Raw genomic sequence first — 25,205 nt, forward strand, 5'->3', positions numbered from 1 at the left:
ATAACATTGTTACAAGTACATTTGAATACTGTATTAGATTATCTTGAGCAATACAGATTCAAGCATGCATTCAAGATACATTGGTAATAACAGGAAGCTTGCTTCCTGGGATGGTGTTACAAGAACATATCTATCAACACATTTTGTCGAATCCAGAATCATCTTGAGTCAGAGGTGATTCGTGTTCATTACCGATATTAATGAGCTTTATGATATTGATAACAATATTCTTTTCAATTTGAATTATGTTTACTACCAGGATACATCCTTAAATAAAAATAAGAAAAAAATCTGCACTTTCATTCTGGGTAAGGATATCTAAACTGAACCTTTGAGGGACAATGAGGGCAGTATTCAACACTTTGATACAAGTCGTTAAATTTGTGGATTCATAAAATTACTTTTTATCAAGGATCATATACACATACAAGCACTTGATATAATTACTATCAATATCCCTTATTCCTTTATGCCAGTTAGTCAAGTTTCAGTCTGTGAAGATACGAGGTAGACTACACATAAAGTCTTAAGAGAAGAACCCATAACATCTGTGGCCAATAGATTTATAACTTGACAGCCGGTCCATGGCAGAGCGAAACTGAATGTCTGTCAAGTATCCTTGTAGGTTTACTAACGCCTGTGTGCATGCGTGGGACTGCATACAGATGACATCTCTTTTTATTGGGTAACCCGTAACCATCAGCAGCTTTCCCATTCGTAAATTAATTACAATCTGGCCATATATCAGTCCGTAATGAGATAATTCAACACGCTCTCTGTATTTGTACTCATTAAGGGCATGCATGCCTGCATCAAAGCAAAAATATAGTACAGGTTTTGTCTGTCAGGCCTATAATTTAGGCAGTATAATGCCACGCTGAATTCATACCAGCTTTGGGGGAAAATGACTGCAAGTCTAAAATGATTACCCTAAAAAGTAAATTACAAGTGAGTCAATTACAAAATATATGTAATATTGTTGTGAACACGAAGGACAAGGGGAGTGATAACACACACAAATATCTGTTTTCTGATTACACATAAGCCCATACAGCAACGACAAATATCTAATGATATACTGCATGCATATATAAAAATATTACTTGGGAATTAATCACTGAGCCAAGAAAGATCAACTTCAGTTATCAATGAGTTATCATCACTCACGTCGGATTCATCCGAAGAAGTCAATATTCATGTGCAGTACAGGTCTCACAGGCCTAATTCATTCCCCATAGACTCATGTGTTAAATTGGCACTTTAAAAAATTCATAAAAAATAAGGATGAAATTCGGGGGTCGAATGTTTAGTACCAGTGGATAGGATTTATATCTGGCAATCCATATCTGACCAGAAAAGGGTCCCTCGACCGGCTCATTTTAAAAATAAATTGGCGTGTTTGAAGACACCGTCGGGGGGAGCAGATTCATCAACTCAAACAGCAAAATAGCCCTAATCCTTCCGCCAGTCATAATATAGTCCAAAATTGGTGATATTTCTTCCCAATTAGGGAAAAGGAAGTTCAGTAATTACCAAAAATAGAATCAGTGTTAGATGGACAATCATATGCATACACTTTGTCAATCAGCCATATCAAAATAAAAAAAATAGCAATGGGTTGGCTCGAATGAATATCTATGGCCTACCACTAGTAATTAGGCCCGTGAGACCTGTATTGTATGGCACATGAAGGTTTCTTTTTAATTTACCTTCCTGGCTTTTCTTCAACATCTGTACACTCACTTTATCACAAAGAAATGCATGAAATATACAGATGTGTTATGTAATGACCATTTCTAATGTTACTCCTAATGTCCAGTGCCCTATGGATTTACACACATCCTACATGCCTATATGTAGCTCAACAATGGATGCAATGTAGGGCCCAAATCCTATAATGCAAATTGTAGATATGAATAGTGTGCATATCTGGATTCAAGATCTGCCCACAATATAAATACCAGATTCACATGAGTTTAATTAGATAACAATAAAAAGAAATGAGAATCAACATACAAGCATACTATACATTCACATCTTCCTATGACAAGGGCCCAAGCCAGGGTGTAAGAGAAAGAGACAGGGGGTTAGATGGCTTGTATTCTAAATGGATGGGGGCTAGTCTGGCTAGAAGTCAGTAAAAGTTGAACAAGATGGCAGTAGAACTCATTCTCAGCCCCCCCCACATACTAACTATGCTTTTCTCTACCCCCCCCCCCCCCCTCCCTCTTGAATCCACCACTCTTCAGTCAAATTCTAAAGTTTTCTCTTCTCATTCCCTTCCCCATGAACCAATTTCACAAGCGCAATTGATGCAAGGCCTATCTAATGTGAGCTTTATCTCGTGATGGGTGCAATACACGATTTACAGCAGCGCTCGTCGGTATACGAAAACACACAACATGCAAGCAAGTCCCAGTGACAAATACATGCACAAACAGCCTACACAGCCTAGCCTAGGTACACAAACACAGGGTTAGTTACTAATAACAACTTGTTACCTGTAGTACCCCCTATGTAGCCTTGTATAGCCATGAAGTTCAGTTTTTGGACCTCTTGATGATTGAAACATGTCTACTAGTAGAAACAATCTGCTACTGAAGAGTTGGGCAGGGATTTCATCCACTAAGGAATTTTAGGCTATGCCTATGGTCAAGGTTATATATAGGTCTCACAGGCCTAATTCATTCCCCATAGACTCATGTGTTAAATTGGCACTTTAAAAAATTCATAAAAAATAAGGATGAAATTCGGGGGTCGAATGTTTACTACCAGTGGATAGGATTTATATCTGGCAATCCATATCTGACCAGAAAAGGGTCCCTCGACCGGCTCATTTTAAAAATAAATTGGCGTGTTTGAAGACACCGTCGGGGGGAGCAGATTCATCAACTCAAACAGCAAAATAGCCCTAATCCTTCCGCCAGTCATAATATAGTCCAAAATTGGTGATATTTCTTCCCAATTAGGGAAAAGGAAGTTCAGTAATTACCAAAAATAGAATCAGTGTTAGATGGACAATCATATGCATACACTTTGTCAATCAGCCATATCAAAATAAAAAAAATAGCAATGGGTTGGCTCGAATGAATATCTATGGCCTACCACTAGTAATTAGGCCCGTGAGCACTACAAGAGCCTCCTAGATGGCTATTAGATTGGCCACTCACACAGGGTGATGTATTCATTTATCAAGGAATAAATCAATAACACAGCTTTTATAACCTTGCAAAAAATCAATAGCAACTAGATTAATGTATTAAAATGAGTTCTGCATATAGCCACATATCAATGGCCTACATTAAGGTAACATACCAGTCATTTTGATATAGTGGGATCATCCCAACGCTGCCACCAGTTGTAGGTTATCAAGTAAAATATCTGTTAGGCAATTTTTTGGAGACCAAACATAAGGAATTTCAGTAAATACATGAATTATTATGACAAATGATGAATTCATTTGAATCAGAAAGGATAGGCCTACTTACATGTAGCCTACGCCTATATGCTCGAAGGTAAGGAAACACTGAATATTTCAGAACAAATCATTAAAATCAAATAATTTCTCTATGCTCGTTTACTAGATCTTGCAAAAAGAAAAACCTTGCTTTATTACGAAGTGAGCTTGTACAAGCCCGTAGATATACTTGAATTAAATCAAGAGGATCTGCATAATTGATAATTCATTGAATATCCAAGGATAAAGAAGAATTTGAAAATGAATAGAAATATTCCTAATCCTACCTAGTACCTTCGAAGGTTATACTAAGAAATAAAGCTGCCATGCAGGTAATTATTCACCTCTTTGAGATAATTTGGTATGATTATAACAATAAAAACATTGCAACTCTGGCACTACTTATTTATTGACCACAGGTAATGCAATTAATCCATACAAATGCTCTTTATGATTTTCAAATGGTAATGACCAATATGACTTCTGTTCTGGTAATTACTCCAAGTACAAAATCAACCCTACAAATACATCTCATAATCATAAACAAGGTTGCTGAAAATGAGTCATTACAAAATAATGCTAGAGAACAGACAAGAAAAAAATGAAGAGATCGTAGTGGTCTAGAGGACATCTCACTGCAGGAACAGGAAGTATAGCAGCACAAATTCTGGGTCGAAATGGCTCAATCAGGGCTTGAACTGACATCCTATTCATGTTGTTGGTGCTCTACACATCAACAAACCTCATCACTAGATATCAAAACCACTACAATAACTTCAATTAATTTGACTTTCTTCACTCTGTGATAAGAATCACCAGACATGAAGACTAGCTGTGTAGCTGGTCCATGCTATCACAGGCATAGGAGAAAGGTCAGACATGTTTTCTTGTGTGTTTGTTCATTGGATAAAGACTGATCCCCAATCTCCATTTGCCATTATAATGTTTGCTTGCTCTGTTAGTCCCATGTGTATCTAATCATGTTGAACCCTTGTACAGCTATAAGCCTGCTTCTGGGCCAACAGGAGAGTGTTAATGTATTGTCCGATAGCGCAGAATAATACACAGACCAAATTATCAGCCAGCAAGGATGAATGACGATGAATAAATACCTCAATAACCATTGAAGAAACATGCATACTGCAATATGATGTAGGCCTATAGAACTACATTTATTCTGTGCTATGATTCATGACAGTTGGACTCCTTCATGACCTCTTGTACAGATGTAAGAAATTCAGACTTTTTTTTTCAAGTCTCTCTTGTTAGACCAATACGCTTTGAAATCAACTAAGAATTTGCATGGTCAAGAAATGACTAAGATTCCTCATTCCACATGTTCTATCTATGAAGAAAAAATTATTTATCTTTAATTGCATTGATAAGGCCTATTTCAATCATTTGAAAAGGAAATGTTTTTCTTCATGTAATCTGGATAAAAGAATCATTCTCTATTTTTCCTTATACTGTAATGCATACAAGAATTATGCCTACATAATAAAGCTAAATTTTTGAAACTTCTGATTATATCCAGACAATAATAAGTCACAAAGGATAAAAAAAAGCACACCCAGATTTGTCTCAAGTCGTTTCTAGGCCAGTTTAGTGAATGGTTTTGGAAGTGAAATCTCATATGCATGAACACATGGCAATGCAATAGTAACCATCACTCAACGATATGAGTGGTGCATGCTGGCTTTAATCATGGGCTATAACTGAGCTCCTTGTAATATGATATAATTACCACGAGAGACAGAGAAAAGAACAAGGGATGATGAGGTGCAATTGATCAAGAGAGAAGGGTGACACAGTTGAAATATATGGAACAAAAAAGCTGGAGAACAAGAGAAAGAGAGAGAGAGTGATAGATTGAGACAGAGGGGGGAGGGGGGGGGGTAGAGGGATAATACTTCATGCAAGGACATGAAAGTGATACCAACAAAAACAATTAATCTTCTAAACCAGACAGTGAGACTGATAATATTTAGTGTAGACTTATATTTGAAGCAGCAAGGGAGTTGTTTCACATGCTATATCATAATAATCTAGCTCATGATTTACTTTATGAATACAGTGAATTTACCAAAATTGATAATCATTTTTTGTTGTAAGAGATTCTTACTCTATTGTCAATACAGTCTGATGTTGTAAAAATCTGCTACATAAAAGAGTTTTCGTGTAGTGCCTTACTGCCTCAGTCTGTAAAAAAATTGCGAAGCTTATCATGATGCCATACCAGGAAAAAATATTCTGTGGTAAGTGACCTCTTCTCACATAGGCCTACACTTATTTATCAAATAGGCCTACATGTCAGTATGTAATGGGGGTTCTTCATTGGCAGAAACTGGTGTCACTTTCATATTGATTCTATTTCAATGACACAACTGCCATTTTCAAAATGAACATTGATTTTTTACTGAATGCTGTTAACATAATGAGCATCGCTACACATTTAAGTGACCATAATAAATTAATTCAAAATACAGACTTGGTCAACTGACTGGAAATTTACCAAACTTTTTCAGCTGAAATACAGACTGGTTTTTAAGAAGGGGACATGCAATTTACCACCCCCGGCAATCCCCAAAGTCAAGGGGTTCTATTGACAAGGCATTGATCTCACAGTTGCTCCTACTACCTCAATATTCTTTATTTGTTTTGATTTTTACATTACATAGTGCTGGATTCTTTAGATTTAGGGCTCGGTATATAATTGGATCCATGGTTGACAACATTTCATTATTATGTAAGAAAATGAACAGTCTCTCTCAAAGCAAATTACAACCAATCTGACAATTCAATATCATTTTGGATTTTGTAATACCTTTTTGAAAGAAACTCATCAAACAAGATGGTTGTATGGATGTTGGAGAGATGACGTATGTCCTAGTCCAGTGACCATTATTAATGTGAGTCATACGATGTCATGCAGGCATTGTCCATGTATGTTGATCTCTTTGTTCATGTTTGTTGCTCACTTTCTGATGTGCATCATCATGAATGATCAACAGGGCTTCTTTTAAACTTTGACTAAAAAGCTTTGGCTCAGCTCAGTGATGCAAAATAACCTGAACAAACATGATAATCACATCACACTGCTTCTAGTTCATATCCTCAAGTTAATTAAAAATGGTAGACTCTGCTCTACAGTGTTTCTTGAGCAGAATTCTTTCGATAAACATGTATGTTACAGAAGCATTATCATGAATAGAGCTTTGTAAATCACCAGTACATTTTGCTTTTGAACACTGAGTATCACCAGTCAGTAATAATAGCTCTTCTGACTCTTCTATGAACTGCTTCATTAACATTGTATACTGTACGTAAGTTGTTGAATGTTTCCCCAAACTTTCTAAAACCAGAATACCATATTACATTTGTTCATTCCTGTCGGTCATACAGCTTCATTATCTTGAACATGTGAAGTTTCTTATTTCCTTGCTCAGTATTTTATTCCAATCTGCTCAGCTCTCGTGCAACTCTATCTCATGTTATTATAAATTCCAGATTTTCCTGGGATTCTCTTACAATCAGCATGCCAATCAATGTCAAGAGCTCAATGGTTAATGGCTACATGCTCAATCCTGGTGTAAATACCACTAGAATACAGGATATAGGAGGTATCAGTGATGCACTCCAAGCATACCGGTATCCTGGTATCACCCTGCTTCCTTCCTCCGCTGCGCTGCTACCACCAATCCAAGGAGTAAATCCAGACAGGGAGAGCTGAATTGATTCCTTCTACTGCTATCTTCAGTTGTCTGATGCACTGCACTGGTATAAAATCAAAATTCAGCTTCCTCCATAGTTATCCCAATCAAATCATTGTGGTATTAACATCCAATCGTGAATAAACAAATATTTTTCCACCACCAAATTCAATCACTAGGGCAGTATGATCATAGCCTACCGCCTACAGTTACAATGCTAATTCATCTACCAAACATCCAAACCCTTGTCCTTGCTACACAAATCCATGTAGAGAATTGTATCTTCCAGTTCTACCAGTCTAGTTCTGTGTGTACGCCCCCATACAACACACACAATAACATGTGGAGGGGTAGTATTTCCCAAGTCAGCTTGGAAGGCCATTCAACTGAAATGGAATGTCTGTGTGTATGACGAGTGCATCATAATAGTCTCAACATACCAGACACAACTATTAATTAATTTGAGATGTATGTAATTTCATTGTGATATCATGGACTTACATTGTTTCAGCCTTGTGAAATGATTTTCATTTAAAGTTGGGTAATAATGCGGACTTCTCAAATAAAACTTGATTGAGCATTGTTGATGTCAATATTAATGTTTCATCCAGTAGTGTTTCTTGGAGAGACAGCACCCTTTCAAATCAAATCAAATCTCTAAACATTGCCACAAAGTAATGTGGTAGGAACTTGAGCAAGTTGCAAATTTTCTACCAGAAATTCAGAATCATTATGTATTAAATTTATTCATTAAAACTAATCATTGGATAGTTGTCATGTTCCAAAAATATGTTTATGCCTTGGTGTAGGTCAATATATTAACATCTGAATGGTACACACATTAATATTGGAACAATTTGAAGTCATTTTCTGATTGTTACACAACAACTAGTATTTATATCTAATATAAGTTTTATTTCTACCATATTTCTGCCTGACTAACCAGCAATAAGTATTGATCAAGGATATGAGACTGTGGGTTATTGACTTTTATGGTGTCAACATCATGTCAAATCTCAAGAATGCATTGGACTGTACAAAGTACAAGGACCAAAGTACATACAGAGATTACTTCTGTCACAACCATTGCATATATCTTATCATCTCTGTAAAACAAAAGTGTTAACCACTAAACTGTTTTGACCATAAAACATGCTTTTCAAACTCAAAGGATGGTGTTAATATACCTCACGTTAATCTGTTGTTCTACATGTACTATTTTGAAGCAGAGACACTGAACAGGAGTTTGACAATGGGATATGTTTTCTTTTCATAGAGCATAGCACCTTGTTTTCCTTATTACTTTGTTTGTTTGCTTGCTTGTTTGATCAGTTGATCAGTCCTCAGCCCTATTTTCTCATTTTGAGGTAAAAAGGTCACTTAATTCCCCAATCATTTTAACACCACAAACAATAATTTTTAACTACATGACTGGGTGCATCACCTCCAAAATCATGGACTGGTATAATAAACAAATAATTATTTTGGAAAATGACAACAGTTTGACCTTGCTTTGATAGAGTCTGAACAATAAGACTACCTTGGTCCCTGATGATGGAAGAACTAGCAACCCATGATGGCTCTAGAGGGATTAAGGGGAGGGATAACAACAATAACAACAACAATAACATACTGTCCTCATTTCAAGAAGGTCATGACCTCTACTGGGAATGCACATGACCATGGGGTCAACATATTCAATGAAATTGGTAGGTGGGTGGGGGACAAGAAGGGGTGGGGAATGAGAGGGGAAGGGATGAGGAATGGGAGAGGAAAGGGAAGGGAGAGGGGAGGGGTAAAAACTCAGAGATGAATGCATGGGAGAAAACAAAAAGAGGTAATAGGAATAGATGGAGGGGTGGGGGAGGGATGATGGAAGAGAATTGGTCATATGAAAGAATGGATCCAGAGGGGTGGAGAAAAATGAAGATAGATGGATAGGCAAATAGATATAGAGAATGAAATGTGATAGGAGGAGAGAGAGAGATGGGAATAGATAAAGCAGAAGAGCAAGGTTTCATCTTTTTAACATTTGGAAGATGGGATGAGAGAGAATTGACAAGGGAATGATAAACAAACAGAATGAGAGGTGAGAGAATAGAGCTGAGATTGAAAGATTGTCACAACCCTTTCAATATCATCCCATTTGTTTCGTATTTTCTCATCACCGCTGAGGGGGTATCCGCAAAGACATTGCTTTCAACAGACGATTACAACCACCTCACAAATATGTAATACCTTCAGGGGTATAAACACACCACATGCAAACAATTTTTGTCTGAAATCTACAAGGATATCAAATTCACCCCTCCCTCTACCTTTCCACTTCAAAAAACAAATCCAAAACCATGTACCAACACCCACACTGCTTTCGTCACTCAAAACCTGAAAAATTGGTTATCCAATTCTGCATTTCATGAAATTTTGGATGGAGACTCATCTTCCCTTGTCCTATTGCTCATAGGTCAATGTTTTTTCTTACTTAAATACCTAGTAATTCTATAAGTACAGTACTAATGCTGTATACTTCCCCTTGTATTTATGTAAACAGGATGTAAAATAGAATATTGCAGTATGCTTAAGCTTTCGTGGAACTGGAGTCTATAGTGAGTCACCTGGGAAAATAGGAGTGGGACGTATAGTAGGCTTAGTATGGGAAGTTAAAAGGATATGTTGAAGTAAGAAGACTATGACATCAGTTGAAAAAAAGTAAACTAACACAGCGTACAATAGATTCTTGTATTATTTGATATCACTTTAAAGGGAAGCTAGTAATACAAGGAAAAAATGAAAAATAAAACAGAGAAGTGTAACAAAAGGCAAAGATGGCGCATGGAACAGGATCACGTAGGATGACATGGGCAAACAGATTTGTTTGAAATAGGCTAATCCAAATCAGTATTATCCAAGAAAATCAAGAATAGTTGAAAGGATACATGGTATTAAGTTGTTGGTCTCATCTGAGTGATTTACTACTGTGTTTATCATGAAAACATGCATTTCATAGTAAAGTATTGAGGTGGAAAATCAAACAACCAGAGAGAGAAGTTTGATATGCAGAAGATGGGAAACTCACTCATCATAAAATCAACAATATGTATACAGACAATTTAACCAATCAAAATATATTGAATAAATTAACTAACAATTTTCTTCAAATCTATTAATAGTATTCAATTTAAACAAAGACATGAATGAAGAAATATTTCTTTGAAATACAGGTATATCTTACATGAGAAAGAACATACATGATGTACATTATATATCCACTGGTATTCTATAAGTTACAAAAATACATCCCAAAGGTATGCTCTACCTCCATCAGGAGCAATTTTACATCTTCTTTCAACAGTAATTTATCTCTGCATAATATTTGACAAAGATAATATAATTACAAATAACATAATTTGTTGAACATTCAAAAAGCAAAAAAGATATAAATTGGGTTAAAATACAATCTTTATAGAGTACAAATAAAAGATGAAATTGCATTATCATCATAATAGCAGTAAATTCTGAATAACCATTCCTGACCACCATGTTTCATAAAACTTCCAAAGATAATTGAAAAGAAATTTTCCAAAGTTATAATTGAAAAACAATTCTCTGTATATTTTCATAATAATATGGTAAGGAATATACACAATTATTGTGATAATCAGTCAAAAGTCATTGACCTTACACTTAATCATCCTTGACTTTGATTACAAATTGAGAACAAAATATTAATAATAATGATAATAATATTTTATTTACTCGGGGGGGGGGGGCACTTCAGTTAGGATACTGCTCTACCAGCGGGCCCTCCATAACATAGTATTTTATTATTACCCTTTTCCAATCTAAATGCTGAATGCCTAAAAGAACGCCGAAGCCAGCTCTACCATTGAGCCACCATGTTTGGTCTAAATACAGCATATGACCACTTAATAGTTTGTCATTTCAGATGATACTTTTATTCAACAACTTAGAATCGATGGTCAACAACAATCCTGACAAGGCCAGAGTCAATGAACTGATTGAAGTGAACTGATCTGAGCAGGATGCTACAACCTATTGATGATTAACTTATGGTGAGCTGTGACTAAAAAATTTGAAAATAAGGACAGCTCGAAAACAGCACTATTTTAGAGTTATGACATAAATGGCATCCTTCTTTTTCTTAGGAGGGATTCTCTGTAGGACATAGGAAACCATTCTCAAACAATATGACCTTGCCAGCATTGTCATGATACTAAATACAACTTTTTCTGACTGTCCTCAAAATGTATATATTTTGAGAATTTTAAACAAACCACAGATGCTATGATACCATGGATATATCAAAATATATTATTGTAGAGGCTTCCCCTGATACTACAGTAAATGGCTCACATGAGTATTACAGACCCCCATTCACTCATGTGTTAAATCATAGCTCATCAAAAAATCATCAAAAATCAATCCCACGATAGATTTTGCTTTAATTAACTGACATTAGTCACAATTAACAGTACATTAAAACTAGATATATGTTAATCAGGTACTTGCCCAGCTCAATCAAAAGTTAAATGGCCTGAAATAGGACTAACCATAATTTCGGCCAGTTCGTTGCCAGAAAAACCCAAATTGCATTGTGGATAATATTAAAATGAAATACAAAAATGGAGTCTAGCCTCCTAAAAGGCCTTAATTATGAAAGAGTATGAACATGACATTGTTTGTATCATTCATATTTTGATATACAAACATTTTGTCTAATTTCAATGAATTATTTTAATCAATAAAGTCATGTGATCTTTACTTACGCCTGTCTGGCATGCTTTGCATGCAGATGAATTACTCTCATGTGCCCTTCATGCATTTCTGCTCTGTTGTCAGTACTACCCCCTCATTGTCTGGTTCCCATTCAACCAATATGAATCATATTTCACTGAAAATTAGCGCGTTTCTATCCCAGCATCTCTTGTTATGAGGAATGTCAATGTATTTGTTGTTTGTCAGTGGACAAGGGCATGCGCATGGCCAATAATTAATACCGATGATCTAGTTGACATGACCCTCATCACTCACCTCACCCCCTCCTTGTAACAAACATGGTCTGAATGTTTAGAGTTGCATGCATCCCGTAAACTGTTGTGTCCATGCAAAAACACCCTTACACAACGTACTTGTAAGCGCTCGTAAGAGCATTTTTGCGAACATGCAATGCCCAAATGTGGGGTGTTAAGAGCGTTCTTGCACCGATACAGCAATATGATGTTCTTAACAAGAAAAAAGAAGCTAACTTGCACATTGCACAAGCTTCATGCAGCGAAGGATTTATATTGTTATCTTTAGTTTCTTCATACATTATAATTAAAAAGCCTGCCAATACACTCCATCCCTTATCCCCAGGCTAGTAGAAGTCTTCCTATTTTCCAATTAAATTCAAGTCATGGTTTGCATTGGAAGTCATCTTCAATATCTCTCGAAGTGAAGCCAAGCACAATGGTTCAGAGGTTTCAACACACAAGGGAGACAGTTTGTATAAACAATGATGACTCCAAACAAAGTACAATAACAATCATAAAACACCTTAAAATCATACATATAAGGAATTGGATGAATGAATTATTGAACAAATGATTTTTTATTGACTTTAATATTGTTTGTCATATTCATCTGCAATAAAGAAAATAAAGGATGATAAGATTTATAAAAGAACTGATCTTCTAATTTCAGGAGATTTGTTGTATGTGTTGCTACATTTATGCATTTATATAGCTTATTTTACATTGTATTTTGATATTTTTTATATGTTTAATAAATGAATTGAATATAATTGATTGCAACAGAAAAGAAATCATAAAAATACATTTGTTTAAAAAATCTTTGCCTTTAAATTTGTGTTTTATTTTTAAACCAACCTTATGTCAGGTTAGATGCTTCCCCTTTCTAATAAAGGAAATTTTGGGTATACTGAACAAAATTCCCTTCACATCAAAATTCCACTTGGTGTTAAAATGTCTGCTCTTTAACAAAGGAACACATCTGGGTAATCACCATTTGTCTTTCCTATTCTTCAACCCTCTAGACATCATGCACCTGAGACCAAAATAATGTTTATGACCAGAAGGGCTTTCAAGTACATGCTAAAATAAATGATTTACTGCTCTAGTGATCATATCACATCCAATTAGAATATACAATGTCAATTTGTAAAAAAAGTTTTGTATGGTAAGCTACCCCATGGACCAACATACATAGTAAATAGAACCTATGCTTAAATTAAAAACAGCAGAATTCATAATCTGTATTTTTTTTTATCTCCATACATTTTTTTTAAATCTTACATATTGTTTAAGCCTGTGAACTTTAAAAGTAAATATATACCATGCTCAAGAGTCTCTATCTCTTGCTTCATAACAGGATTGTGCATTCTCCTCTCTCATAGTAGCCATTAGCATAGTGCTTTTTCACCATTTACCTTCAATAAACATCTTGTTTGAACCAGTCATAAAAACAGTCTGAATTAAATGCAAAAGTGAATTTAGATATTACATCATGAGCCACAAAAAGTCTGATGGGTGTGGTCACAAGATGGTAATAACCTCTATCTCTCTCACAAAGTCTCTCTCTTTCTCTCTCTCAATCTCTTCTCTCCTTCACCTCTTTAATAGGAAATGTCATCATTACATCCAATTAAGTAGCGCCGCATTGCCAGTGATTTCTCCATCTCATAGCATAGCTCCGGTGAAGCAATGGCCCAGAAAAGCAGTGGGCAAATTATGCATGCGTCTCTCCTACCGGTCCAAATGATGCGGTCTTCACTCAGATGTAATATACCAATAGAAGATGAGTCATCACTAGGAGATGCTCAGGGAGAATGCATCGGGATCGCATCTCTCCCGCATCATCTCTTAAGTTTCACTTCTACATTCATTATTCTTTTTCTCCTACCGTGGGCCTCTTCTACTGCTTCTATGCACCTGCTCCATCAGTTCTTACAACTTCTTGTTTCTTCTTTCTCTTTGACAGTAATTTAACGATAATCTTCTTATTTTCACGACTGCTTTGTCACTGGCTTTTCAATCCGTCGCCCCATGTGTCTCCCGTTGTCTTTGCTAATTTATTTCTGATTTTCTTTGTCACAGTCTGTAATTTGTCTTCATTTGAAAGGCAAGGGGGGGAATTCTGATTGAAGTCCATCCTATATCTGTCATATAAAATCTGAAATGCACTTTCTCTATTAATCTTTTCCTTGATTCTTACTTCTTTGTCTCTTATATGCAATCCATCTCTCATGTGCCCTCAAGGGAAGCACACATCCAATCCCTCTTATTGTGTTAGATCACAAATTCATCCTTAATTTCTTATTCATTCTCCGTTTTCTTTGTTTCTGTATATCTCTTGAATTTTGCCTGCTTATTTCAAATATATTATTCCTCTGTCATGACTCTCGGCACTATTAGGTCAATTTTTGGAGCAAAAAATATGGGTTATAAAATGTGCTTTGTTCAAAACATGGCTGCATCTTTCCAATCCTTTAAAAAATGTATATTATTATGTTGTTAACTTATCTACCTTCACCTACAGTATATGCCCTGAATATGGTATAATAAATAGTGATTATGAATATGCAGTGCCTGCCTATCAAATTGACTTCTTGAGTGAAAAATGATTATGCATAAATACTGTCTTAAAGGACAAGTCCATACCAACAAAAACTTGATTTGAATAAAAAGAAAAATTCAACAAGCATAACACTGAAAATTTCATCAAAATCGGTTGTAAAACAAGAAAGTTATGACTTTTTAAAGTTTCGCTTCATTTAACAAAACAGTTATATGCACATATCGGTCGGTATGCAAATGAGGGAAATGATGACATCACTCACTCACTATTTCTTTTTATTTCATTATATGAAATTTTAAATATTTTGATTTTCTCGTCATTGTCATGTGAAATGAAGTTTCATTCCTCCATAAAAATGTGGAATTCCATTATTTTGTGCTTCAGGCAAGGAGGTCCTAATCGTCAAATTCGTAAAAATTTGAATATTGTATAATTCAAACAATAAAAAACAAAAGAAATAGAGAGTGAGTGACAACATCGACTCTCATTTGGATGTAACTGGCTTGTTCATATAATTATTTTGTTAAAAATAAGCAAAACTTTGAAATGTCATAACTTTATTTTACCTCCTTATTTTACATCATTGTGCTTGTCTGATTTTTCTCTATTGATTAAAATCACAACTTTTCTGAGGTGGACTTGACCTTCAAGTATCAATAAAGTGTTTCAAAACATTCACTTTGCCTTACAAAAAAATCATATTTTTTTTCCTTCAAAGCATCTCTTCCCGCATCATAATAAAATCATTATTTCATTTTTTTTCTCTGTCTCCACTCCTTTTTCATCTCCTAATCTGACACCCTCTAATACCAACTCATCTTCACATCAATACCATTATCCTCTTCCTCCTCAGCTACCATCTAGACTGAAGACATCTGCTTGCTTGAGAAGTTCTTCTTCTCTCCCCTCTAGCGATTTACTTTAATTTACCATTCAGCTTTCCACCCATCAATACCCTCCTCCTCCATGCCTCTGTCTCCTTGGTCTTAACCACATCATCTCATCTGCGATGCATCTATTCATGAGCATCGTGGCATCATCCCATATATGCTTTTATAGCACTTCAGATTTCTCAATGACTATCTAACATTTTACTAAAAACACCTTTCTCATCTTTTTATGATTTCAATAAAACCAAAGGCTGATAACAAACATTATACAGTGTGAAAATTTGATAATCAATATCACATTCCAAATTAGTAATTATTAACACTAGAGTGAAATACAACAGGAGCAGAATCTTTTTCCAATCTACATTTCAATACCGGTATTCACTCAAAAATTCATCTTTAGTCTGCCTTTACTAGTACTACATTATTCATAAAAATACACATTACACTATCAGATCTAAAATCTTCAATATATATGAAATGAAATGTGAGCATTCAATAAATATTGAGTAATAATATTATGATTGTTTTTAATATCAACTTAATATCACAGAAGAATAATTCTGAAGAGACATGAATTAAACCTATGCAAGAGTTTGATGATTGATAAATCAGAAATACACTTATATACAGATACAAACATGACTTACTGTTAACTTGGCCATCGTTATGTTCATCACTGCTCTTCTGTTATTCCACTTCTTTGTATAAAAAATCTTTCAGTACACAGTTTTTTTGCATTTCCAGGAAGTAAAAACCAGTGAGATTCCACGATTCCAGTCCACCAGCAAAACTAAAATTATATTCACAAAGAATCCCTCTCACTTACAAAAGTGTTGTGTTACCATGGTAATCAACACATTTGATATCCTCTGTAATATGATACTTGTACCAGTCTTAGATAGGATTTAGAGTGACTCTTGAGTGACTTAGGTTTCACTGAATAATAAACAGTTTGGCTCCATTTCAGGATAACTGACAGACAAATTTAGCATCATTTTGATAAAAAATTATCTTTTAGGGATATTATATTCCGTCACAGGTATAAGTTCGCTATCACTATTCGATTGTAAAACTGTCAAGTACTGAAGTATGACAGAAGTCAACAGGAATGATTTGTCAAAGTTATATCAACAGATAGCATATACAAGAAACGGTAGAGTGATCTCATGTTAAACACAATGCACAGAAATCAATGAAGCTTGAAAACCGATATACATCTTTCCAGAAAAGTTGTGGTGAAAATGAGTAATATAGCATTGAACTATACATTCCAATCTGTTGTGTCAACCATCGTTCCTCATCACCACTGAATAGTTCACCATCGGTTAACAAGCACATTAATGGCTTCACATAAAACAACTTCACATTTGATAGTATAGATGCACCGAAGATCATATGCACACTTGGTTCTCACAACAAGTGGGACATACTGATATCGTTACAAGGTCTGGTGTGACAAGGAGAAAAATAAGTGTTACAACAGAAGCAATAATAAAAGCAAGTGAAGCTAATACTGGAGTGACGTCACGTTAGATTCCATTATGATACAATTATCACTCATCAGAGAATATGTCCTTTATTCAACTTTCTTTCAGGGTGAAAAAGACGACCAATTCTCTCCCCAAAGGTATTCCATTATTCAAACCTACTGGACGGTGACTTCATTCGCTGGTTCACTTTGCCATATGTCTTCAAGCGAATACAAACAAAATCTTCCAACAACAAGAGAAAAATAAGATTTCTGAATACCAGTTCCAGTTATTCAAACTCAGCGCCCGTTATGCTTACTTGCTCTGAGACCAAAAAGATGTTTTCATTGTTATCTCATATCTTTTGAAATTCATATTGAAATCAATCAATTTATTTGCACTTGATGAGTCACAAGAGCAAAGTCCATCTTTAGAAAATAGGAGTAGTTATTATTCTGTTTCCATCATATTTCTCATCTCTTAAATCTTTCCCCTTATTATATTTTTCTGAAAATGTGGCTCAATCTTCATGTAAAAATGTATTATATTCATGATTTCATCTTTTGTAGGAAATCAAACTTCATCCAATTTTTGTTTTGAATCTTTCTCTTCTGGGGCACCGATCACACCTCTCTATGTTTTTGTCAGTGTACAATATAACTAATCCATAGCACATGTATTCTATCATCCATACTTGTGTTTTTTCTCTCTTTTTGAATCTATTTCTTTTATCTGGCACTTTTTTTTACTTTAATTTTTTTATCTCTCCAAATAACCATCTATGACCCTGTTCTCATTTACTTTCTTGGACTAGCTTCCCTTAAACCAGTTCAGGAAACCAGTTTATAAGATCGCTTTACTAGCATTCTCATCTCCTGAAGTGGCTTCCAGAATGACTTCATGTAAAGTGGTCTTGCTGCTCTCAGTCACATGTTTTGCACGAATTTGGAAAGTGCAGCATTATTATTTATTATCAGTATTTTTCATGCACACCTTGTACTCTATGTACAGCAGACCGCTTTTAGCATTACACAAATAAACTGGCAAAGAAAGTACCATGTATAAGAACAGGGTCTCTCATCGTAGTAAGGTGCTACTGGGTCATGACTGGGTGCCCTTTTTCACTTGTTTTGTGTCAATAGTTACTTCTTTTCAGGGTTAATGCCGTATCCTTTTCATCGAATTTGTCTATTCTTCTGTTCCTGCTCCATTGTTCAATCCTTTGGTCTGGAATCTTTGAGCCTGGCTCACTTCAGGGGTTGTAAACATATTGTCAATTTAGTGACAGAAAAATCAGCAAAGTGGCAAAATAATGAAAGAGCTGCGAAAAATCCAACTCGATTAGATTTATGGATAAACAGAAGCCAAGGAATTTGATTGTGTTCCGGGTTGTCAAGCAGATTTTGGAATGTCTGTTATTTTAGAAACGACTTTCCTTATCCTTTCTATTTTTTTCTCACAATAGGAAAAAGCGTCCTTATTAGTTTTATTGCCTAATTTTATTTTGCTAAATAGGAGAAATTCTTGAATAATCTAAACAAGCTTCAGTCTATACGAACTGAATTAGTTCCATTAGCGTCAATGTAAAATATTTACTGTCATTGTGATCAGAAGAACTATATATAGTTTGGTGTCAACAAAATGAAGAGCACATAATATAACCTGATGCGATTACTTACTACTGCTTTTTTTAAAATTTCATCATATGTTCACCAAGTTTATTATTTTGGATTCCAGTCAGAAAACATCATCACTTCCTAGGTTTAGGTTTTATATCATTCAGACTTTGTGCGACCTGTGTACGTTTCTGATTAGTTAAATGTTAGTGTGATACACTTTCACAATAACAGAAGGACAATCATAATTACTTTGGCCCTCTCACGTCCCTGCTTTGGCATATGATTCTAAGTATGAAACAGACTCAGAGCACGGATGTGGAGTAGTGAGGAGGGGATGAGGCCCATTGGTCAACAGTTGTGCTTTCATATGTCTCCAATTTGAAAATGAAGATGGCAATAAGGGAAAAAGATCCATATTTATAGTAAAGACCTTTGGCTCACCTTAAAAAAAATTATCATTGAATAATGACTCTTCTTTTATAGAGCAACCAGTCTTTTTCTGCTTTTCAAAATATCTTCCCCCCCACAAATATACAATCCTGGATCTGCCTTTTGAACAGATAGTACCTAATACCAGGAAATTACAATGACATGGATTATGCAAAATAACCAGGACTGGGAATGAAATGAGTTTTATCATAGACCGACATTGGGTATACCTCCTCCATTCTGAGATGGGATCAGATGATTTGTAAATGCTTAGAATTAGGTCACTGAAAAGGTTAAATATGAGTCACTAACCATGTGATGAAAACAAATTAATGTCCTCATCGAATTTATCTCCATTCTGTACTGCTTGATATTGATATTTCTTTTCACTGCCTTCATTTCTTTCATTTTTATAAAATTGGTGCTTTGTATTAATGTGTTTTCCCAGTGGGCTTACACATTCTGTCTTCAATTCTGATTTCAATGCCTAATTTCAGACTTTATTTGAAGGTGATAATTTGGATAGGCAAACCTTAGCTATTAGTTTAAATTTTAAGGATGCACCTGTTTAAGAGTGCTTTTTGATAGACATTGACTTATTGTTCAGACATGTATTTATATGTAAATAATTTTTGCTGTTCTGCTTTGAAGCACCTTGAGCATCTAATCAAGATGGAAAGCGCACTATACAAATCTCATGTAATTAATAATTTGTTATTCTTATAAAAAACAACAACAGCAGAGATCCTTTCATAATTTCAACAAATAACTTGTAATAAACAAAATGTTGGATGGCCATAGATCCCCAAGGAGTAGTGAATGTATATGGCAGTACAGGCAAGTCTGACTTTAATAATATTGGTCAAATCTTAACAATATTGGAAATGTATACCAAGGGAATGTGTATTCTAATAAGAGTCTGGCTATACAAGACTTCACGACAGATATGTCATTCATCTTGATTTTCCCATAATTCCATCTTTCATCATACTGCATGAAGTTTGTTTAGATACAGCACTCATTGGATCCTTATAGAGAACCATAACTTGATAATTTGGTGACAGAATAAAGGGAGACCAACCAAAAGTTCAGACACAACAAACTTATAAAATAAAATGGTGGTGTATTGAATGATAGTTGAGTCAATCATATTGAACAGTGTCATAATCAGGAGATTCTAAAAAAGACAAGCTAATGTATATCTGTTTTAAAGTGTACTAGTAGTGCAAATAGTGGCTTCACGATCGTCTGTATACTACTTGCATCATCATCACCATCACCACCATCATCATCACCATCATCATCACTACTGACACTACAATCACCACCATCATCAGTGTCATCATCGACATCATCATCATTATCATCATCATCATCAACATTATCATCATCATCACCATCATCAATCATCATTGTTATCCTCCTCCTCCTCCTCATCATCATCATCACTACCACCATCACCATCATCATCCCTGACATCCTTCTATAACTACCCTCAATCCTCATCATCATTATTTAACATTGTGTGTCTTGTTGAAGGAAAGTCTTTACAATGACTACAAGAATTTAAGCCTAATTTTAACAGTTCTAATGAGGAGTATTTGAACTAAGTATGTAAAATAAATTTTTATAAGTTTCAACTGTCAATAAGAATCCCAAACATGTAATTTCTGTAACTCTGAGTCATATTATACATTGATCATGCACAAGTAGCACATAGTGATTACCTTGGTTATTTCATTCAGCTTATTTTTCCTCCTAATATATATATTGAAGTAGCAAACACTGCATAGACTTACCGATAATTTGGATGTCTGAGTTGGGTCAGGAGTCATCTGGACCGGACCACTCGGGGCGCTCTTCCTTCTCTTGCGATTGTCACCGCCGTCATGGCTGATGTCTGTATGAATTAATAAAACAAATAAAGATGTTTGTTATTATCATTCTTTCAATCACATTTTCAAAGATGAGACAACAAACATTAAAAAATCTCTTTTGAAAGAAAGATTACATGGAAAGAGATATATCTTTCACATCACTATCATAATCCCTAATAATCACCATTATTCTGCACAATCAACAAAGAAAGATTACAAATAATAGGATCAGGAAAGTGACATAGATACCAGGAAAGAAAAGCATCCTGAAGAGGCAAATTTTCTTGTCAAAATAACTAGATGCTTCCAGTGTTTAATCAATTTCAAACAGATAAAATATAAACTGACTGCTTAATTCACTTCTTAAAATACATAAAAAAATGTAAAGGGAATTATTACAATTTCTCACATATTCTATAACATGAGCTAACAAAAAATGCTCACGGAGTAAAATATTATCATTTGATAGTATACCGTATACAACAGACAAAATACATACATTCACCGTGAGAAAATGAATGACTTCCGATACTTTCATTCAAAAAGTGCTTTTCAACAAAAGATGATGGCAATGGTATATTAACGACAACCAACTCTAGCAATTTATCATCATGCATGGCACCATATAATAAAAAATTACAACAGTATAAAAACTGAAACCACTTCACTGAGTGTGCTCCAAAATAGACTGGAGTCTATCCGTTCTCTCTCACACTGATCTGTCAGTCTGATATGAACCTACAGCCTAGTAATTAGGCCCAGTCTAATTAACAACATTTTGCAGGTAGTCTATTACCTTGTATACAGACCTAGCTGATGAAATTACAGAAGTATAGGAATTATAAACAAGATGAGCATTACAAGGTTGAATATACGCATCAAGAACAAAGGAACTAAGTGGATAATAACAAGCCAATAGACATATATTGACAAAAGTCATATACTGTATTATGTGTATATTAGGAATACGTGTATTAGAGAGGGAACACTAATACCCCCATCTCACTAGATGGCGATTCCGCTGCGATCGTCAAAAATCGACAAAGCGTGATATATCGTAGCTTGAACGTGGCTTGATCTTTTCAATCTTCTCCGTCGTACCTTGATCTTTTCTGAAGCGGCAAGGATCGCCACCATCTTCCTGGTCGCCACAAAATTTTGAACATGTTCAAAACTTACGTAGCGAGATCGCGGAGGTGCTAAAGCGCATCATAATCGAGTCAAGAGCGTATTACAAACGACATATTCGTAGCTGTAACGAAGCTCCAACGCACAAAGCGTAGTAGAAGCGCATTAAAAGCGGCACCGATCGCCCGTGTTTTTCAGGCCCGTTCCCAAGACAATTCTGCTACGCTGTTTCCGTTTACGAGGCGACTGCCTTGCGCTCGACACGCTTCACACCGTTTCCACCACGACGCTTTCCCTTTGGGTGGCATGTGGCACACGTTCTCAGCCCGCTGCAGGCATTCGCGTTGCGCTTTTGCTGCGCCGCTGATGACTGGCCAGCGATTGAGCAGCGACCGTCTGCGCTGCTATGAAACAACGTGCCGATGGTAGCGGATTATCACATTTTCAACAAATTACGAGGCGACACCACGACGTTTTCAAATATACTTCCCAGAAAAAGGATAAAAAAGGGAAGCTGCCCTATCTGATATGCCGGTGGTCCAAGAGGAAGAGGTTATGGTGGTGGTAGAGGAGGAGGTATAGTAGGAGGATGAAAATCTAACTGCTGAGCCAGCTTGAAAGAGAGAAAAAAAAGACGCTCGCATGTCTTGATGACGAAATGGGTTACCTCCGCAAAAATATATAAATTGAATATGTTTTAAAAATAGAATGAATTCTAACTACAGTGACAGTAAACAATATTAAAATTTTAATGATTCGATCACTGATGTATTGATTGGGAAAGCACACTTTATGGGGATTCTGGCATTGTGCCCCCCCCCTTATGAGTGCTCTCACATCAGTAGACTACTTCTTGAAAGCAAATTTGAAAGGAATTTACCTAACAATTTTGAGTGACAAACTTTTGTGGGAAAAAATAAACAAAATATAAAACATTTTTATGCTCTTTTATGAAATTCTGGATGCATCCCTCATATTAACTATTAGGTTCATCGACATCTTTTGAGTGAAATTTTAATATATATTGTACATTATGACTTAAGTGACAGCCAGGATCGGACCCAGTATCTTTTGGGCCTCCTCCTTCTACTGTCCTCGTATCAGGTCCTCGTATTCAACTTCTAATTGAAGTTGTTGTATAATGCTAAGATGTATAAGTCCAACCAAATTCTGGACATCCATCTTGGTCGGAGGTTGGCAATCGACTGAAAAAATGTCTCATGTGCCGCGATCAATATGCCGATTGCTTGAAATCGTTTCAAGAGCCCATCATGAACGTAACACAATCGTTCCATTCGTAGCACCACCGTACCGAGGTCCTAATTAGCGTATGGGCCTCGTTGTACGGTCGCTTCGATCGCAGAAGCAGCGCAACACATCTGCCTCAAATCTTGGCAAGAGAGTGGCAGCGTCGTACTACCAGCGTATTACCATCGCCTTCAGCGCAGGTCCGTCGCAGTGAAGTTGTAGTGCAATCGCCTCGCAGGCTAAAAATAGAATTCGAGGACGATTCTGCTACGCTTTGCGGGATTTAGACAGATCGCCATGGTCGCCATGATCGCCATCCTAGTGAGAAGGGGGCCTAAGTAGAGGGGGAATGTAAAGTAGACGAGGAAGAGCCTCCCCCTAAGAAAACTAAAAGGAATATAGGTCAGAATGGATAGATGGAAATATGAATAGTTGAATCAATCGAAAGAAAGAATAATTTAGAGGGAGAGAGTGAGGAAAGAGAGCAGGTAGAGTGAGAGAGAGATATACAAGAGAGAGTACATGGTAACCTATGCAGTCAAATTCATATCAATGTACAGAAATTAAGTATAAAATGCTTATACAAGACAATCACAAAACAATGCTTTGAAATGTCAATAAAATCTTTGAAAACAAGACACAGACCTCCATGAATCTTCAGAGGAAATCAAGATTCATTGGGAAAAACAATCCAGCAGGCACAAAGAGAGATAGAATAGAAATCCTGTGATTATTCGGTGGTGTAATATCCTGAGATGCTCCAAGCTTGGCAAAGACTGATTCATCAATGAGAGATGGTCAAAGAGAACAACTGATGCACCTCAATGATGCATCATACTCTGGAGGATCATGTTGCTAAGGAGGATGCAGAATGGATGCGGGGATGGCTGCATAGGAGCAAAGCCAGGGCTTGTCTTGGATAACAGACTCCATGCCCTAGATTCATAAAATGGGTGTTTTAAATGGGCCATCTGTTGAGCTCTTTGTCTCGCACACATCATCATTCTCATCCCTCCCATCATTTTCATCCGCTTTAGCTCTTTTGTTGCCATGGTGAAGGGGCGTGGCTCAAAATCATGAGAGGTTTTGGGTGACTTAAGAAATTTAGTCTGAGATTTCAGACTTGGTATTTATGAATACATATTTTTAAAATAAATCTGATGAAGCCTATTCTGTCATGCACTGCGATAATTCACCATGTTGCTATGGTAACTGGGTGTGGTTACAAAATAAGATGAGATTCATATCGAAATAATAATTTAGATTCATAATTATCTCAGGCCTTATTTTGTCTTGTGAAGATGATCATCTTTATTGTAATCAGCTTCATCTTCCCTGTCTTTATCTTTAATACAATAATTGTTTTCATGTTACCATGGAAATGTATGTATGATTGTAAAGTGGGTGGGTCTGCTATGCTATCAACAATAACAATATAGTCTTTAAAATCTAGACCTTAGTGCATTAATTCCCTCCAGAGTGACAACTAATAAATGAGATTGAGGTTGGTCTTTAATGATGGACAATCTCATCCATACACCATTATTCAACATCTCATGTTCATAAGAGAATGATGAAAGAAGGGGAAGAAATACTGCTAGTCTCAACCACAGACCCTATCATACTCCTTCTTTCTCACATACTACATGCATATCTCTGTTCAAAGTACATCAAAGCACAACAACCCCATGGTTTAATAATTCACATAACAATATATCACAAATGAATATAATATATTGCTTAATACATTTGTATATATTTCATTTAGTGTATTAATAG

At 35.8% G+C, this 25,205-nt stretch overlaps 1 protein-coding gene across 11 annotated transcripts in view; it reads right to left on the reverse strand.

Moving 5' to 3' along the window:
* The window catches only part of LOC121428463 (ras GTPase-activating protein nGAP-like), a 103,047-nt gene that overhangs the window by 59,759 nt on the left and 18,083 nt on the right, over positions 1–25,205 (reverse strand). For 6 of the 11 annotated variants that reach the window (XR_005971795.1, XM_041625090.1, XM_041625079.1 and 3 more), the window contains exons 1-2: positions 21,550–21,682; positions 20,973–21,073 (exon numbers count right to left, since the gene is read on the reverse strand). Coding sequence is in view for 9 of the 11 variants with exons in the window: in XM_041625090.1 (XP_041481024.1) it covers positions 20,973–21,073; positions 21,550–21,667 (219 nt within the window). In the remaining 2 variants the exon portion in view is untranslated. Of the gene's footprint in view, positions 1–6,281; positions 7,554–16,303; positions 20,504–20,972; positions 21,074–21,549; positions 21,683–24,071; positions 24,217–25,205 lie in introns of those variants that run through there. The other 5 variants (XM_041625082.1, XM_041625080.1, XM_041625084.1 and 2 more) reach the window with 4 other exon arrangements.

The sequence above is a fragment of the Lytechinus variegatus genome, chromosome 15 (genome assembly GCF_018143015.1).
Source record: "Lytechinus variegatus isolate NC3 chromosome 15, Lvar_3.0, whole genome shotgun sequence".
NCBI classification, from domain to species: domain Eukaryota; kingdom Metazoa; phylum Echinodermata; class Echinoidea; order Temnopleuroida; family Toxopneustidae; genus Lytechinus; species Lytechinus variegatus.